The sequence below is a fragment of the Onychostruthus taczanowskii genome, unplaced genomic scaffold, assembly GCF_017590055.1.
Source record: "Onychostruthus taczanowskii isolate IOZ18803 unplaced genomic scaffold, ASM1759005v1 scaffold15, whole genome shotgun sequence".
Classification (NCBI taxonomy): Eukaryota; Metazoa; Chordata; class Aves; order Passeriformes; family Passeridae; genus Onychostruthus; species Onychostruthus taczanowskii.
The window spans coordinates 4,984,851-5,002,676 of record NW_024498685.1 but is presented as its reverse complement, the minus strand read 5'-3'; the positions used below and the strand labels follow the sequence as shown (position 1 = coordinate 5,002,676).

The window sequence follows — 17,826 nt, the reverse complement described above, 5'->3', positions numbered from 1 at the left end:
AGTACTTTGGCACATGGGTGAGAAGGCAAAGGAGAGAAAAGTTTAGTTAGTCTTCTGTGTACCAAGGCTGGAAGGCTGCATTACCATGAAGGGCCAAATAAGTATCATTAGGCTGATAACACACCATAAGGAGGAGGAACACAGCACTATGAGGTGGGTTCTGAGGCTCTTCAGGTAACCCCTGGTGAATTCGTCATCCTGCCCCATGGCCCATTGTCAGGAAAATCCACAAATTCCAGAGGTTTATGTCCTAAAAGGAGACAGAGGAGTCCTGCAACTTTATTTGAATAAAGGTAGAGAGTGCACCGGGACACACAGCCACGGGATTTGCTCTCGAGGTTTCACAGGGCACAGCCTCCTTTTGTCCTGAACTCCTGGCTTCCTTTCCACTGGCTGAGGCACAGGGAAGCTACAGACTTCCATAATCACCTACCACGTATTCCCCCTTGAACCTATTATTTTACCCCAAAGTTCAGAAACTTGGGCTTGTGCAGACCCTTGTCTGTTCCAGGAGCCAAGCTGACTGGGCTCTGCAGCAAACCTGCCCTAAGTCAGGAGGGACGTTAAGCCCCATTTCAAAGACGTGAACACCCATCCCTTCACCCATCAAATTGTTTGTAAGGACATTAGCTTTCCTCTCACTCTGGAGAAAGACAAATGCTGTGATGATAAAAAGTAAATAGGAGGAGAGAGAGACATGCCAAAGAGCCGTGCCCTCTGGGACATTTCTTAAAGTACAACCATGTGTAGTCCTCTCAGACTACCAGCGTCCCAATATTGGGACAAAGTTCTGGAAAGCGTCAGGCATTGTTATTTCCCACAGGAAATATAGGCTCACAAGGATGATGGTTGTGACTCTGAAAAGTCACTGCAGGCAGTTTTAAGAAATACTTAGAAGACCTCTGGATGCAGGATAGACTACAGAGACAGGTGCTACCATGCCTGGCCTCCTGCAGGCCTCTGACACCCCATCATTTGGTGCCTCTGCCCTCAATGGCAACAGCGTCCGTGCTAAGCAGGTGGCTGGATGTTGTGGTGCACCAGTTTAGTTGTTCTCTTGCACTGGGTGATTGGGAATTTGCACAGAATAGTTTTATATTGCACTGTGTAGCTTATGTTACATTATGTGGTTTATTACCCCTTTCCCTATCACATGGTCTTTCCCTCACCTGTCCCGGTACCACCCGGGGGTCTCTCCCCTGGGTTACCCCTCCCGTTGCCACTCCTCACTGGTATCCATTGCCTGTGGATCTCTCCCTCTGTCCCCATCCCGGGGGTATAAAAGCTCCCTGCTGCCAGGGAATGGCCTCTTTTTCTCCTACGGGTTTGTCCACGTGATGTGTGTCTTGGAATAAAGGACAACGTTTCCCACGTGGAGGAGAGCGCTTCTCAATCTTTTACCTTTGTCTATGAAGTATCGTGTGGGCAAGGGTCTATAGCTAGCCGGAGTGGACCCCAACAGCCCAGGAAACGGGATTCTTCAACTGGACTTCATGGTAGAATCCAGTGTCAGCTGCCAGACAGAGAGTAGCTGTCAGCTACCGATCGCTAACTAATTTCCTGTTGTTTTTTCCTCAAGAGCCGGTCTTGAAGAACTCAATCAGTAACCCTCTCTAGCCTGCTGATTCCCATTCCACGAACCCATCCCCGCACTTCATTTCTGTGCCATAACACGCACGAACCGCTTAAATTAAATCTCAGCACGCAGCTCGGCTGTATCAGTCAGCGCGGTGCCCGCAAGCCCTCAGTTGCGGAACGGCCAACTGGCCGCCTCCGTGAGGGCCGGCGGTGCCGGTCCCTCAGCGCGCTCCCTTCGCCACCGCCAGGCGGCGCCGGGCGCTGCCGGAAGCGGGGCGGGCGCTGGGCCGGCGGCCCCGCCCGGCGCAGGCAGCGCGGGGAGCGGGGCCGGGCCGGGCCGTGCGGGGCGGCGGCCGCCGGCGGGCCATGCTGCTAAAGCTCCTGCAGCGCCAGACCTATACCTGCCTGTCGCACAGGTATGGGCCCTGCCTCTGCCTCGGGGGCCTCGTCCTCATGATCGTCTCCGCCCTGCAGTTCGGGGAGGTCAGTACGGCGCCGCGCCGGCGCGGCGTGGCTGCCCCCCTTGCCCTGCCTGCCTCCCTCCCTCCGTGCCGAGCCGAGCGGTGCCGGCGGGACAGGCGCAGCCCCGCGGCTGCACGGCCCCGCGGGGATGTGGGGCTCTTTTCCCTCGGGGGAGCCGGGTAGCTGCGTTGTCCCGCGGGCAGCGAGGTCCCTCTCTAGGCGCCTCGCGGGTGACAGGTCCCGCCCATCGCGGTGCCGTGTGCCCCGTCCGGCTGTGCCGAGCGGCGCCGCCGCAGGCCCGCCGTGCCCGCGGGGACGGGCTGGCTCTGCCCGCAGCCCCGCGGCCGCTCCGCTCCCCGCGCCGCCCCGGCCGCACCTGTTGGGCTGCGGGCAGCGCCCGGGTGTCCCCTCGGGGTGAGCTGGGGTCTGACAGGTGACACAGCCCTGCGTGCTCGGACAGCTGCTGCTCGCTGCTCTTGTGCAATTCTTTTCCACTTCCCTCATCAGGTGACTTATTAGCGCTGTGTTTTTGTTGGAGTCTTTGAAAGCCTGTGCTGGATGTCACCTTCGCGTGTCGACTGGGAGTGACGGAATCTTTCCCCTCTCCGGGGTTTAAGGAGTTAAATGTATCCTCCCTCCAAGCTGCGCAGCAGAGTCTGCTTAGCTCGCTGCTTGTTACTTAGTTCGCTCGCATTATTTTGTAAATGATGCAATGTAATTGCAGTTCTTCTAGATATGATTTTACACGGTTGTGTTGGATGTGTAAATCTTCATTTCACATTGTCCTGTCGATTTGGTAAGTCATCACTGAAGGGATGTGGAGATGAGAAAATTAATCCTGCTTGAGTACAGTGTTTGTTAATATAGTGAGGAATCAGGGAAATGAAGTATTTTTCTCAGTCTGAAAGGATGGCAACAAACAGACTGGAATTTCGTGATTCCTAAGCTTTTTTTTTTCCCTTCTCTGTTTTAATTTGATCAGCTCTTTCAGATACAGGAAAGAAAAAAAAAGAAGAGCCATAAAGAGTATGATCTGAAACTCTTGCGTGTACCACAGCCAAAACTTTGTGTACTAACTCATCTTCACATAAAGTACTAATCTCTGTTGTCTTGTGGAGACCACAAGTTCCTGAAACACTTCAAAGTCATTAGCAAATTAAGTAGTTTTAAAGCACTCATAGGCACCTCTTGGTACATGAGTATCGACTTGGATTGGTGTAGTTTTTGTGCTGCTGTGAAACTGACATAGTTTTGCGTTTCTTCAGAATGGGGACTTAAACCACAACTTTAGGATATCGTAGAACTCTGAAGGTTTTTAAAAATATTTCAGTAGTTGTCTAAGTTACGGCTGATTTCCTGCTAAATCTTAGTTTGCTGCTTCCAGCCCTTTAAAAGCTACTTGGAAAGCTTAGATACAATTTAGAGAGTGAGCAAAAGAACTGGAATATTCATGTAGGAGTAGATTTTCCAAATTATATATGAAGAAAAAAAGAAAAGTGACCAGTAATGGTTAAAAAAAAAAAACAAACAACCAAAAAACAGCTAAAAACACAAATGAATTTTTTTTTTTTTTTCCTTCCTAAGGGTGGTAGATAAGCCTGGGGAGAGATGTTTGCATGCATCTTGGTTTTTACCTTTGTACTTTCTACACAGTGGTAGTTCAGTGACTTAGAAGAGACAAGGCTTACGAGAATAAACACTGTTAGACCTCTTCTGATGACTACTGTGGGAATGGAAAATGCTTCTCTTCTTCAGTACAGAATCTGCAAGGCAGCAACTAATAAAAAACTATAAAGCTGTTTGGAAAATGAAACCAAGAAATCTTGCTAGAAATTAACAGCTTAACCACTTTTAGCCATCTGCAGGAAACTCAAGCAATAAAAAGCAGCGTGAGGCAGCACTTAGCAGACCCTGGTGTCTGAACAGCTTTTACAGTTCTGCTTTTGCCCCACCCCCAAAGCCAGCTTTTTTGTTTTGTTTTGTTTTGTTTTTTTTTCTAGTAGGCAAAATTAGGTCTGATTTCTTAGATTCATGCTAATACCAGTATTACTGATGGAGTAAAAATGGATGGTTATGGCAAATAATTTGAGATTAGTAACGGTGTTCTCACAGCCAGAAGCTGCAAATTAGCTTCATTTGAAGGAAAACCTTGAGCTCAGTGAAATATTAGGGCATTGAACATAAGTGAGAAATTTTTCGCAGAAAGATACAGGGCAGCCAGGTCTAAGTCAATGCTGTTCCCTGTTTGTAAGATGAGCTTTAGGTATTAGGGCAGTTTGATTATTAACCCTTCTTGGCCATCTTTCCGCAGGTGGCTCTGCTTTGCAAAATGCTTTATAACCAGAACATGCCAGAGACACTGTTATCAGGTCTGATACAGTATCTCCTAATAGGTGGTGTTTCTCCCCTTTTGAATGTTCCCCTGGTGGTTTTGTAATTCCAGTATGCTAAGGGGAAGCAAAAGAGCCTCTAGGTATTATTGCAGGATGCATACATGTGTCAGGAGGAAACAGTTGCAGGGGAAAAAGGTATCGGGTAGGAAGAGTTTTTAACTTTGACCTTAATGTGTTCTTGGGAGATCTGTCCACTTCTTTTTGGCTATAGGTGCGCAAAAGACAAAGAAGAAGGCTGGCATGGTTAATGGCGTCGTTCTGGAGAGACATATTATTCATATCATATATTCTTACTCAAATACTTCTGTATTTCTTCTAGACACAGATCAGTCGCAATGTGTCAGTGAGTGATTATCAGTAGGAGCAAATGTTTCCACGTGGATATGAACTTCCAATGTATGCTATATTAAACCTGGCATTTGGCAGAAGGACTCAGTGACTTGTGCATTAAGAAAGTGTAATAGTGTGTGTTTTTAAGACAATTCCTGACCTTGGTATTTAAGGGAGGAGATTTTTATGCCTACCTGGGCAATCTGTGTCCTGAATGGCGTGTGCTGATATGATCTTGGTTACAAAGAGACCATTCGCAGCTGTGGCAGGAATTTCATGTGTGCTCTTGTCACCCAGGCACATGATGGAGCTTCCCTGCTTTGGGGAAGAATTTAATTTGCTTTAGCGGCAATGAGGGTAGAGGAATGTGTAACTTCTTTAGAGGGAGGACAGTTTGTTTATGGTTTTGAAGGTGGCCTTAGAGGTGGTATATTTCATAGTTCCCACAGTACAAGAAATAAGCGATAACAACATTTAAATCTAGGCAGACTGGTGTGAAGTACTATAAGTACTGTGCTTTCCTGGTTTTCTTTCTTTTTGTTTTGTTGTTTTAATTTGTTTTGGGTTTTTTTCACTCTCCAGTACATAGAAATGTGTACTTATCCCAGTAAATTCAGCCACCGTGCCTTCAACTCTAAAACAGCACAAAATGCCACTACTTTTCAAAGCTGGACTTTTCACTGTAAAAGATGTCATACCAAGTTTATCTCAGAGGAGAACATGTATGTTTTATATTACTTCTATCTCAAAATACCTAGACTTCCTTATTATGTCAAAGCATATTTACCACTTTTATTGTTGAAAAATTGTGGGAGTTTTTCCTGGCTGTTTGTTTGCAAAGCTCAGATTTTGGAGATGCGTATACTTCAGTATAGCCTGCATGAGAATAGAAAAAAAATGAAGAAAATTGTGCAGGGGTGTGTGTGCATTAGGGGTTTCCTGCTTTTATCCAAGTGTATTTGATTTAGGTCTTAGTTTTGGGAAAACATTCCTGAATTTTTAGATGCGAAGAAACAAGGGGGAGGTGACCTAAATAAAAAGTAGTTTAAAAAGAGTATACATAAGTCATGAAATCCTTTGTTGCAGAGAAAAGCAAAGATTGTTTAAATTAACTATGCTCTTCAGTTCTGGGTCTGGTTGCTGCCTCAGTGTCATCATTTAGTTGGGATTGTGGTCTGCTCAGTTGTTCATGAATGCATAGATCAATTTGAATGAAATCAGTTATGATTAAACATTTCAAAAGGCGAAAATTAAGTGTCTAATAGGTGGTGACATCAAGTGGTTTTGTTTTTTTTTTTCTTTGTAGGTTGTGTTGGAGTGGAGTAGAGACCAGTATCATGTTATGTTTGATTCATACAGAGACAACGTCGCTGGCAAATCATTTCAGAATAGGTGAGCTTTACCTGCACTTGACACTATTGCACATTTTACTTTCTAATTAAATATTTCAATAAAATAGAAAGTTGAAGTAAAATATTGTTGAGTAGAACCTTACTGTGTGGGCTCTAAATCTGCAGCAAATTTTAAAATTAGTGAATGCTTAGTTAACACATAATCTCCCGGTTTGGAAGATTGGCTTTTGAGAGCTCTAGTCGTGTAATAAATTTATATCTTGAACGTGTTGAATTCATCCAGTCTCTAATGAAACATCAAAATGATGACAATGTTAACAATGAAGGGAGGCCATGCCATGTTTTCCAAGTTAAGATAGGAAAACATAAGTAATGTTCCTGTGTGCTTAACATTTCAGTATTCGGTGTTTCTAGAAATTATTTTTAAATTACCATATGTTTTCTGTGATGTCTTATGAGGCTCATTATTTAGCAGAGAAATCCCAAAGCTAGTAAGAAGCTGTTAAAAGTTGAGTGGATGGGAGAATCTCTCACAGCAAGTTGGAAACCAAGTCATATGGGTCATTTATTTCAGTTGTGTTAACTTCTTCATGACTTCCTGTGGTTTCATCATTCATGTCTGAATAGCCATGGGGTCTGTTGCTCAGGGAGTAAGTGTACTGTGAGTTGGTAGGTGGAAGAAAGCTACTTAGCAGGTATCATCTGACTCTTAATATTGATACACTTGACTGGGATAAAAGCTAACCCTGAAAGCAGAGATTTAATCTGCCTTGAGGTTTGTTACATCATGGAACAGTAGAAATGATCAGATCAATTTGTCACGCTTTAGTTGGTGTGAGATAACTCTGTAAAATTCATTGCATGGTGTTGGTGAATACTGGGAACTTTTGTAGTCTCTTCTCCTCTCCCCCATTTTACAATGGATGACAGATAAAAGCAGAGTGATGCAGCTCATATGGATGAATAGCTTAATGTGTACATGTTTTAGCAGTACTGAAGTAAAACATGGCAGTTTGGTTCTGTCACTACTAAAATCCCAGACTTTGTGATAATTAACTGGAGCGTTTTTATAAAACCATTGACTTTTCCAAAACAAAATCACAAATCTTACTCTTGTGGTGTAGATATAGTCATTTCCCATTTCTGCAGTGTTTCCTTACTTCATTGTGGTTGTGAAAGCACTCCTTTGCTGGCATTAATTTTTGAGGATTGTGGGCAAAACATCCAGTGCCTGGTGAGGAACTGTTGGCTGCCTGAGCAAAAGCTTAAGGTCTTTATGATGGGTGCTTAAATTATTCCAGTTCCCCAATATGCCTTTAACAATCTTATGTCAGGAATAACAGGGAAGTTTGCTGTGATTTGTGTGCAGCTAACAACTTCCTTTAAAAATTCACACTAACCTGAAGTCTTTGTGGAGGCAGTACTTTCAGGCATTTGTTAACTTCTAATGTCCCTGGTCAGGGGTTCAATTAATTTTTATTATCAAACTTCACAAATTCAGTAATGGACCCTGTCTTGCAGCAGGCACTTGCATTAGTGGTGGTTTGGTGGAGTTTTTTTAGGCTGGTGTCAATGCAACATACAGAGTTGCATATAAAACGAGGACTTCCAGATTGAATCTAGCTTGTCTAGTTGGATTTTAATCAGTTCCTACTTTAGTGCTAGAGAAAAATACTCAGAATTGGAGAACAAGAGGCTTGAAAATTGGTTAGAAAATTAAGCAGGTGTACTGCGTTGTGGAAAGTAAAAACTGCATGGCCTTTGGGAAATATTAATGGGCCTTCAATTGAATTTGAGTTGTGTTCTTCTCTAGGAGCCTTGCAAGTGAAATTTTCTGTTCTGAAAAAAAACTCACTGTGAATTGTAGACAAATTTGTGTGTATGGGCAAGCTCCTTATGATGATAAACTCATCACACAAAAACAATGACATCATTAGTAACACCTATTGAACACTGTTCTCTGCCACACCAAGGCAGACTTCTGGTTTTGCCTTGGAGTTTAGCAATAGCTTTTGATTGTTTTTCCTTCCGGTTGCAAACCCTTGGCATCCCAACTGTGGCACCTTAAACTTGCTTCTTATATTGCTCAGGCTCTTACACAGCTTGAGAGAATGCACTAGAAATGCCAGGGCTTTTTACCAAGGCACTTTGTCCTTCAAACCTATTTTTGAAGACTAAATTTTTATATGAAAATAAAAAGGGAGAAAAGGAAACTAAATAATGGAGTGCCATGCATGAATGTTTTGGATGAGGACTGCATTGTATTACTCTACTTGCAAATGGTATAGTAAGTATGGTTTACTTACTGTAAAGTGTAACTTTGCTATTGAAGGATGTCTTGTTTAAAACTCAAAAATATATATGGAAAGATGCGAAGGAATAATCCCCAACTTTTAAAATGTGCGGCCTGATTTCAGTATGGTGCAGCAAATGAGAGCTGTCAGTGGTCAGCCAGCCATTAACTGAGCTGAGTAAGGCTGAAGAGAGGAAAAGATGTACAAATCAGGGAGCAGGAATAGCAGTGGAACAGATGAGTTACTGAAAGTGCATAATTACAGAGCTGGAACAGGCAGGAAGGCTGGGAGGTTTACTTATGAGCATCTTAGACTTCTGCTGTTCACAAAGAGGCTCAGCAAGGTTGGAGATCACCATATGGTAGCTTCAGAGAGATCCAAAATCTGCTGTACTCCTTCAGCAAGAGTGGATGTTGAGGCAAAAATTTGTCCCCTACCCCTACAGCAATCTCAGCTGTGATCCCTTCAGCAAGAGTGGATGTTGAGGCAAAAATTTGTCCCCTACCTGCAATCTCAGCTGTGATGATAGTTCTCTTATGTAAACACATCATGGGTATGAGAAGTTCCTGCCAGGAACTGTATCCTGTCCTGTCTGGTGGGTCTGGTTTTGTCTTCAAGCAGGAACCTATGGATGTTTTTAGACTTGCAAGGGGCAATGGATACACTTTGGAAGGAGAAAAATGTAAAAACCTCAATGAATTGTTTGGGAGTCTCCAAGGAATTTTCCAAAGCAATGGAGGTGTTAAGATAATTCCCACTTGGAATCAAATTGCACTGTCGAGTCACTTCTGTTAGTGAACCATAACTTAGTCATGTCAAAGAGGGGAAATAGCTGATTAGAAGGGTGGCTGTAAGTAGTAAATTGACTCAGGTCACCTTGGCCTTAACCTGTTTGCCAGACTGCTGTTTCTGATGAAGCCCAAATGTATGAATCCATATGAAGGAAACACAGCTACAGAATTTGAGAGAGTTTTTGAGCTTCTCTGAACTTCAACAATCTGCAGAAGACTCTGAATGTTGAAATAGTGTTTGAGAACAGTACTACTGAAGTGTAGTATCTGTTGCTTTTAATTTTAAACCATTTTACAGCAAAATTCCAATACATACTTATGTGACTCTATGAAGGGATGATTGATATAACACACTTGGGGTCACGAATTATCACTGAAGGGGTATCAGGGACAGCCAAAGGTGATACAGAGACTCTATCATCAGAAGGCATGAAAAGACTTTATTATTAGAAACCTACAGTTCTTATGGAATCGATGGTGGACTTGAGACTTGATTGGCCTTTAGGAATCTTCTCTGACACTATTGGTGAACTATGAATAGCACACTCTGGAGAACTATATATATAAACAATGGTTACAGAAAAAGAGATAATAATTGTTTGAATTCTGTGCTCGAAGTTTCCCACAGCTTCTACATAGCTTCCCAAGATTTTCCTGGAAAAACCATGTCTCTCTCTGTTCAGAGGATGTGTAATTGCTACACATACTTGTGAAATAAGCTCCCAGTGTATTTTAGGAAGCCTTGAAAGCATCCAGAAAGCTTTGACCAAGTCCAGAAAGGTACAGACTTAACAGTGTTAGCTTAAGTTTGTACAGTGTTAGTTGGAAACAACAAATTGACTTGGGATATCTGGTTTTTATTATTATGTTTGATAAATATTACTTTCTGAAACAGTGTGCGCTGTAAAGGTGCATTAAGGAAATTTACTGAGTATTTGGATAAATTTTAAGCAATTAGACTAGTGGATCTGCAAACAATTCACTTTTTTTTTTTTAAATTACTGGTCTGTTTCTCTTGCCACTGGTAATGAAGCATGAGCTCACTATGCCAGGGTTGATTGAATTGACATGCCTGCATCTGACCAAAAATGCTTTTCCTCTGTGGAATTCACTAGGTTTTGGCTGTATGTAGCATAATGTAAGAAATTACATAGGTGTATGTGCTACGGCATGGAGACACACTTTTAGGATGTGGTAAAGTGGAGAGAGGCTTCACAGAAATCAAAATTGCCTCATACCGTAGAAAGAGCTGGAGTTTTTTTGGACATACTATGTTCTTCAATGAAGCCTGCCTGAATGAACTCTGCACTTTGCCCAGAAGGTTGAAATTTGGAAATTTTTGAAATCTGCTGACTTGAGTCAGGTGCTTCCACCTAAAACACTCCTTTCTGAGCTGTAGCATTCCAGGGACTGTCAAACCAGTAATTTAACTGATCACAACAAATGCAGAAAAGCTGGAAGAGCTCCTGCCATTGAATTTCTGTTCTTCTGGAGGATGTTTTAGTTCAAAACGTACCTTGTAAATGAACTGGAAGTTATCTCTTAGAGAAAAAAAGTGAATAATTGAATAGAAGGGTAATTGGGTTCAGTAAATTGACTTTTTTGGATAGAAGGGTAGCATCCTGCAGATGTGAGAGACTTTTTGGGTAGTGGTGCTAGGCAAAGCAACACTGCTGCTGAGATGTTCAGATCGTCTCAGAATTGCCCCAGCATTATCCTCTGAGAGTTGCAGCTCAGTTAGGAACATCGGTAAATTGAGGACAGAATGTTCCTGCCCATTGTGCTGTGACGAGCTACTGCATGACCTTTAACAAATTTTGTGCTTCAGTTGTTGAGTCTGAGCCAGTAGAAAACAAAGCTGAGTGCCAGCTCTCTGCATGGCATGCTGTGCAAGGGCAGGTGGACAGAACACCTGCCTGTAAGCTCGGTCTCTCTTTGAATGCTTTTGGAGGGATGCAGTGGGTGGAGAGAGAACATCTTCCAACCTCTCTAATGCTGAGATCCGTGTGGTCACAGGATGATGTTTTCCAATGTTTGCTAGGCCATCTACAGTTTAGGAAGGTATTAAATAGCTTGACACTGGAACTTTGGAAATAAGAACTGGGCTATCCTCCTGCTATATGGGACTCAGATTCACCCATGGTGGTAGCCTGGGGTACCTGCTGACACAAAGCTGTGGGCCTTGGAGAGGAGATTATCATAAAAAAAGTAGGAGAAAGGTACCCAAACTCCTTCCTTCTGCCTTATGCATGCTAGGAAGTATGTAGCTCTCTAGAAGGAGCTCCAGGATGTTCAATTGTGTCAAGAATTAATTTGTCTGTCATGTCTAGAGTCTGAATTCATGTACCCGAATTAGATTGTTGTTTTATGAAATGCCCTGTTAATATAATCTAAGAGACATTCCTAGGATAGAGACCTGCTCCTGCTGAGATCTTACTGGCTCTGTGCAATTAAATAACAGTAAGTATGATTTAAGTTATGCTTCATGCTGTCCTGTCTGAAGTAGTTGGTGAATTAAGAATGTGCCCAGGTCTTGGTACTGACTTGAAAAATATTTGATGGGTTTAAAGGAGGTGGGCCATGAGTCTGAGTCAGTGAAATTTAGAGCATAAAGCTAGGATTTCCTTTAGTTACTCAACAGTTAAAACCACTTTGTGTCCTTTTAGTTGATGTCCATGCTGTTTTGTCAAAGGCTTGTGTATAATTAAGACATGATATATATAGCTAAAGAGAGTCTTTTTGCTTTGTCTTGTTTGCAGCCCAAACACCAAGTATTTCCCTTGTTAGACAGAAACTGCTATTGTAGGATGCCACAAACACTTGTAATGTAATATTAAACAGCTCATGTAGCTTTCCTTTGAATTACGTAGGCTTTGTTTACCCATGCCAATTGATGTGGTGTACACCTGGGTGAACGGCACAGATGTGGAACTGATCAAAGAATTGCAACAGGTCAGGGAACAGATGGAGGAAGAACAGAAAATAATGAGGTAATAATCTTGGATATTTTTTCCCTTTAATTGACAGCAGCAATCTAATGCTGTACTAGTTTTCTTTGTTGTTATTTTTCCCATGTTACTCAACATGAAAATTAAAAGCTCATTTTCTCACTTGTTCATTTGATTATTCCCAAAACCTTGTTTCAGTTCTACTTTTAGCTGTCAAGTACTGTCTAATTAGAAAATTGTTTAAGATAAGCATAATAATTAAGGCTGTCCTATCATGAATTTGTAAAATTCTATGTGGAAAACTGTGTGTTACGTATGTCCTTTTGTATTGATTTCTATAACAGTTTGTAAATATAATTAAACTATTCCTCAAATATATAACCTCTCTTCATCCTTTTTTTCTCTCCCCATCCTCCTGGTATTTCTTTTTATAACAGGCTTCATAAAGTCTGAAATATGTTTCTTAAGTTCTTGTTTCTAAATTAGATTCCTAGTCTCACAAATACTGAAACAGAGAAATGGGAAAATAATTTATGCATGTTATAAAGATATGAGTTGGTCTTTATCTGTGAAAGCAAAGGCATGTATTGCTGCATTTGTTGTTGTAGATTGTGCTATAGAGTTCTGCAAAACTACTGATCTAAGCCTTCAAACACAGCTGCTGCAGATACCTTGGATTATGTCTTGTAATCATTAATTTAGTTTTTGATAAGCAGTTCTGCTGAAATAATCTCTTTTGGCCAGTAAATATGCTAAATGGAAGGACAAGTCTGTATTTTAAGAGTTACAATAATTTAGTTCAGAATAATGAGAAGTCCACGAGTTAGTGGATTGATCTGAATTTTGGCATGCTGTGTCTTGTAGTTTAGGTTCAAATGAGAAATGATCTCAAGGGAAATTCTTGATCTTTTTTTTTGTTACCTAAACACAGAAGTATTAGAACTTTAAATTAATTTGCTTTAAACATACACAGTCTCTGTTCCAGAAAGCTTTCAAGTTTGTGCTAATATTTTCCTAGCAGCTCATATAGCTAATATTAGTTGGTTTAGCTTTGTCATCACTCATGCTATGATTCCTGTTTCAGGAAGGAAAAAACAAGTGTTTTTTTAATGTAATACTGATTTGGAAAGTTGAGATTAAGCTTACGAATAAGAATGGTGTCTATACCATGTTTGCTGTCTACAGGGACACCTGGTTCCCTCCCATGTAGATAATTTTTTTCATGTCCTTTGAAATCAGTGAGCACTGCTATAAAAAGAGCTGTTTCATAGATCTTATCAGAATATTTATGTTGGGCAAAACAATCAAGTCAGCCTAGTTTCAGGTCACTTCATTCTGGTTTCTTACCAGTGTTTTTCACTTTTGTTAAATAACCTAATAATAGTAATAAGTAAGCTAATAACCTAATAATAACCCCATAAATTCCTGTTAGCAGAAAGAGTCCTGCTGCCACAATTCTCAGCACAGCCATGAATTTTTGAGCTCCACACTGCATGTGAGCAGTGAAGGGCATGTGTCAGTCTGTACTTGCCTTGGCAAGGCCTTGGCAGCTTGTTATCTGGCAATTGGTGCTTTAACAATTTGTCCCTGACTCAATTAACAATCTGCAATTAGACTAATTGACAGAAACACTGTCAATTCAGTGTTATTTAATATCCCTTTTTTAACTTTGTAATAGGGAAATCCTTGGGAAGAATGCAACAGAACCAACAAAGAAGAGGTGAGTTTTTGGGATTTTTGGGTGTAAATTGGAATAAATTATATTCTACTCATTGTTAGCTGAAAGCAGATGCTGGCTGGGGGGGTGGTTTGGTTTTCTATAACCTTTGCAAGCTTTCCTGTGTCACTTCTAGAGCTGATGGCATGATAATATATTTGCTTTGAATACAAGTGATATTATTGTTATTGTGACATATATGAATGAGCTTCTGATAACAGTTTCTGCAGTTTGGAACACACATCCCTGTCACTGTTTAGGGTTAGCTCTTGTTCCGAGTATGAAAATTTTTCATGCTTTTGAATTATAAAACTCCAGGTACATATGCATTAAAAATTCAATATACTTTCACCTGCCATTTGTATAAGTGGCACTGCAAGTAATTGTCTGTAGAGGGTCCAGTGCCTCTGTGGAGGGTCCTCCTGTGGCTCTGCTGCCAGTGGTCTGTCCTAGTCATTTAGCTTGGTCCTTTTGTTATTTAGAGATTTTTCTATAAGGTCTCTTGCATGGGCAGACTTGGAAATCTTGGAAACTTCAGAAAAAACAGTTACGAGAATGAACTAAACACTACCAGTCAGATATTTGCCTTCTGCAGGAAAATAAGTGTGCTCGTCAATAACTTCCCCTTACCACAGCAAATGTTACAGTTAATCAGATTTTACAAAAACTTTTCCCATTGCATCCAAGATTGATTTTTATTTTCAGTTTTCTAGTGGTGTTAAATTTGCCTTTGGTGTTTTGCTGTAGTGAGAAGCAGCTGGAGTGTTTGCTGACACACTGCATCAAAGTGCCCATGCTCATCCTGGATCCTGCTCTGCCTGCCAACATCACACTGAAAGACCTGCCGTCCATTCACCCTGCTCTACAAGCTGCTAACAATATGTTCTTTGTAGCAAAACCAAAAAATCCTTCCACCAATGTGACTGTAATTGTTTTTGATAGCCCTAAGGATGGTAAGAGGCTCTTTGTCAGATTCCATCCAGTTTTCCAGAGCAAGTTTTTTAAGCTGCTGTGAATTAGCTTTGGGTTTTTTTTTTTCTCCAGTACTGACTTTGATGCTGATTTTCTGTTTGACTTTAGCAAGTCATTCAGTGTCTCTCTTGCCCTCAAACTGTTTGGTGATGACATTAATGATACTATTTGCTTACCTCCCAGACAACTGATTACAGGTGATTAGAGTTCTGTGCTTTAAAAAGCTATTGCAAAACAGGTTTGATATCTGAATATCTGTGTTGCACTGATAATCTCAAGAGGCTGGGGTTTAGGCTAAGGAAGATTTATTTTTAGAAATCCTTTAATTGCTATGATATCTAGTTTGAATAATGTCCAGTAAGTTCTGCCCTTGTTCAAAGGATTGGCAACTGTAAAACAAGATTATTCATGTGTTTAACATCTTAGAGCAGGTATGAGTTTCATATTTTGTTTAATATGTAGTGCCTGACACCTAGTTCAACCACTGTTCTTTATTTTACCACCGAGAATTATTTACTATTTGTAAAGACAACTTTTCACATTATAAATACTCGAATAAATTTAATTTGCAAAAGTAGTTCTTGGTTACTATAATACAGAAAAGAAGTGACTTTATACTGGAAGAAGTTTTTGATTTGCAATCTTATGTATTCTAGTTGAAGGTGCCCATTCTGGAATGTTAAAAGACAACAGCAAACAGATAGTATGGAGGGGTTACTTGGTATGTACTTTGGCTATCTGTTGATTAGCTTTTGTATGTGTTAAACATTTTGTACATTTTTAGAAAGTTTCTGTGCTATTCTCTTTTCATAGCATTCATTTTCATGAATGCTATTCATTTCTCTTTTCATAACTCACATGTGGTAAAAAGTGAAAGCTTTCAGAGCAACCCTTATTGTTATGTGAATTATTCTACCTTTAAAATGGTCTTTATAACCTGTTTTCTTGTTTTTAGACTACAGACAAAGAAGTTCCAGGTTTGGTACTAATGCAAGACTTGGCCTTTCTTAGTGGATTTCCAGCTACATTCAAAGAAACAAACCAGCTACGAACAAAACTGCCAGAGAGCCTGGCCTCTAAAGTAAAACTGGTAAGGCTCTGTAGGAAAGAGTGCCTTAGTTGTACTGGTCTTTTGGAATGGCTCAGGTGTGGAATCTCACCCACTTTGGAGACTTAGGATATTTCTGAGAGTAATCTGGGGTATTTTGTGTTTCTTCCCTGAGCAGTGAAGAGTAGCAAATAGTGACTCAGAGTTGCCTGCAAAAACCAATTGTCCATTCTGTGACTGCATGTTCTTGGGCATTACATTTGCTAGCCTGCAGCTGATTAAAAGGCAGCCTTATCAGTTTCTCTCAACCATTTGCTGGAGGCTGTTTTCTTGCTGTAGAATTCTAGATCACTAGCTTGTTTAATGTGACAGAATTTTGTTTCTGTAGCTTCTTAGATTTTTTCTTTCCTCTTAGCTCTCTTAACAGTAACAGCACTGAACGCTGCATTTCTCTCTGCCCTGTGCTCTGTAGGGTCTTGAACAAGTTGCACTTCAGCTGACCCAGCTGCAAGGCAGCAGAAAACAACTTGTGTGATTGCCATTTAGTGCCTTCTGTTCTCCCCTGCTATTTGGGCACCTGTTAAAGTTACAGTAAGGCTTAATGGATAGGTGGAACTTTAAGAAATCTGTTAAAATCACTGGTTTTTGTACTGGAGACAGATGTGATTCGTGGGGTGAAAAGGACTGAGGCCAAGGAGTTTGTGGAAGAGAAGGAATTAGCAGGGTTAATGGGATGGCAGTAATTTTGTTTTCATTAGTCTGATATACATCTGTGATATGGGCTGACTCACTTTGTGGCTTATTCTTGGTGCTCAAATGAATACAAGGCCCTTTCCCCTTTTCTTTTGTTTTGTTTTTGTTTTTTTTTTTTCTTTCGGTAGGCTGAGCTAACAACGCATGTACTCTGTTGCAGAAATTATCTTGTTAATTCCTTTCCTAGGCTGGTCACACTCCAGCATAATGCAATCTGGAATTCTTTCTTGTCTCAACTTGTGTTAGCTGACTTGGAGCCTTGCTAATGGCAGAAACCTTGCAAAGTAAACACATTTGTGCCATTCTTGCTACATGCCCTAAAAAGATTAATAGAGAGAGTTTTTAAGCACTTATTGAAGCTTAAATAGGTATTTTCTTCTGACTTTGCATCTCTAGTGTCACAGTAGTTAAATAACAGAGGATATTCATATGGTTCATTGATGTCCAGATGAACATAAAGGCTGCATCTCTGGGCTGTCTTAGATATGTTTCCCATCTCCATGTGTATCTTTATGAAAGTGACATCCTGTGCCTATTTTCCCTTTATATGATTTTTTCTTACCCTTAGTTGTGTTTTTTAACTTGTCATTGGTCATGTGTCATCTATTTGTGAGGGTTCCCCTTTTCTGTGTGTAAATGTTGCCACTGTGATTGTTCTTAAGAGCTCCTCTTTTGCAATTTGGTTAGGCAGACATAAATACTGTTTATATATACAGATATAAATTGTGTTTATCTGTATAAACACAATTTTTTCTCAGGTATCCACAATATTCTGTGATTTTCTTTCCAGCCATCTTTGCTGTCTGTGTTTCTTTTCCTGGTGGATGCTTTAGAGTAATTAGATCAGGATTATTATACCCTGTGTGGTCAGAGCAGTGAATTCTTTCCCAACCAGTCCTCTATTTATGATAGCAGCAGTTCATATATGTTATGAGAAACTTATGAATGTGAAGGCAAGAATTGTTTTATTTTCATGCATACAGGGTTTTACATCAAGTGTGGATGTGGTTATTTCCACAGAAGCCCTTGGTAGGTTCTGAGCTCAGAGTCAGTTCTTATTTCAGTGGATATGGTAGGTAGGCAGTAATGGTAAACACAGCCAAGTGTGGTTTTCCTCTTTTTACCAAAGGGAGATGCTAGGTTAATGCTACAGTTAAGTAGAAAAAAACATTGATTGTTTACAGTCTC

The 17,826-nt window shown here is 40.9% G+C and overlaps 1 protein-coding gene and 1 long non-coding RNA gene across 5 annotated transcripts in view; one reads left to right on the top strand and one right to left on the bottom strand.

The window, feature by feature from the left end:
- On the bottom strand, positions 1-2,510 carry LOC121332749. Its single transcript, XR_005952193.1, has 3 exons — positions 2,417-2,510; positions 1,402-1,513; positions 1-250 (listed from the first exon to the last, which is right to left on the bottom strand). It is a non-coding gene; the product is annotated as an uncharacterized LOC121332749 (long non-coding RNA).
- Positions 1,879-17,826, top strand: part of GNPTAB (N-acetylglucosamine-1-phosphate transferase subunits alpha and beta) — a 39,497-nt gene continuing 23,549 nt past the window's right edge. For 3 of the 4 annotated variants that reach the window (XR_005952191.1, XM_041398477.1, XM_041398478.1), the window contains exons 1-7: positions 1,879-2,061; positions 6,070-6,155; positions 12,071-12,190; positions 13,827-13,868; positions 14,613-14,818; positions 15,494-15,558; positions 15,793-15,927. Coding sequence is in view for 3 of the 4 variants with exons in the window: in XM_041398477.1 (XP_041254411.1) it covers positions 1,945-2,061; positions 6,070-6,155; positions 12,071-12,190; positions 13,827-13,868; positions 14,613-14,818; positions 15,494-15,558; positions 15,793-15,927 (771 nt within the window). In the remaining variant the exon portion in view is untranslated. Of the gene's footprint in view, positions 2,062-6,069; positions 6,156-12,070; positions 12,191-13,826; positions 13,869-14,612; positions 14,819-15,493; positions 15,559-15,792; positions 15,928-17,826 lie in introns of those variants that run through there. The other variant, XM_041398479.1, reaches the window with a different exon arrangement.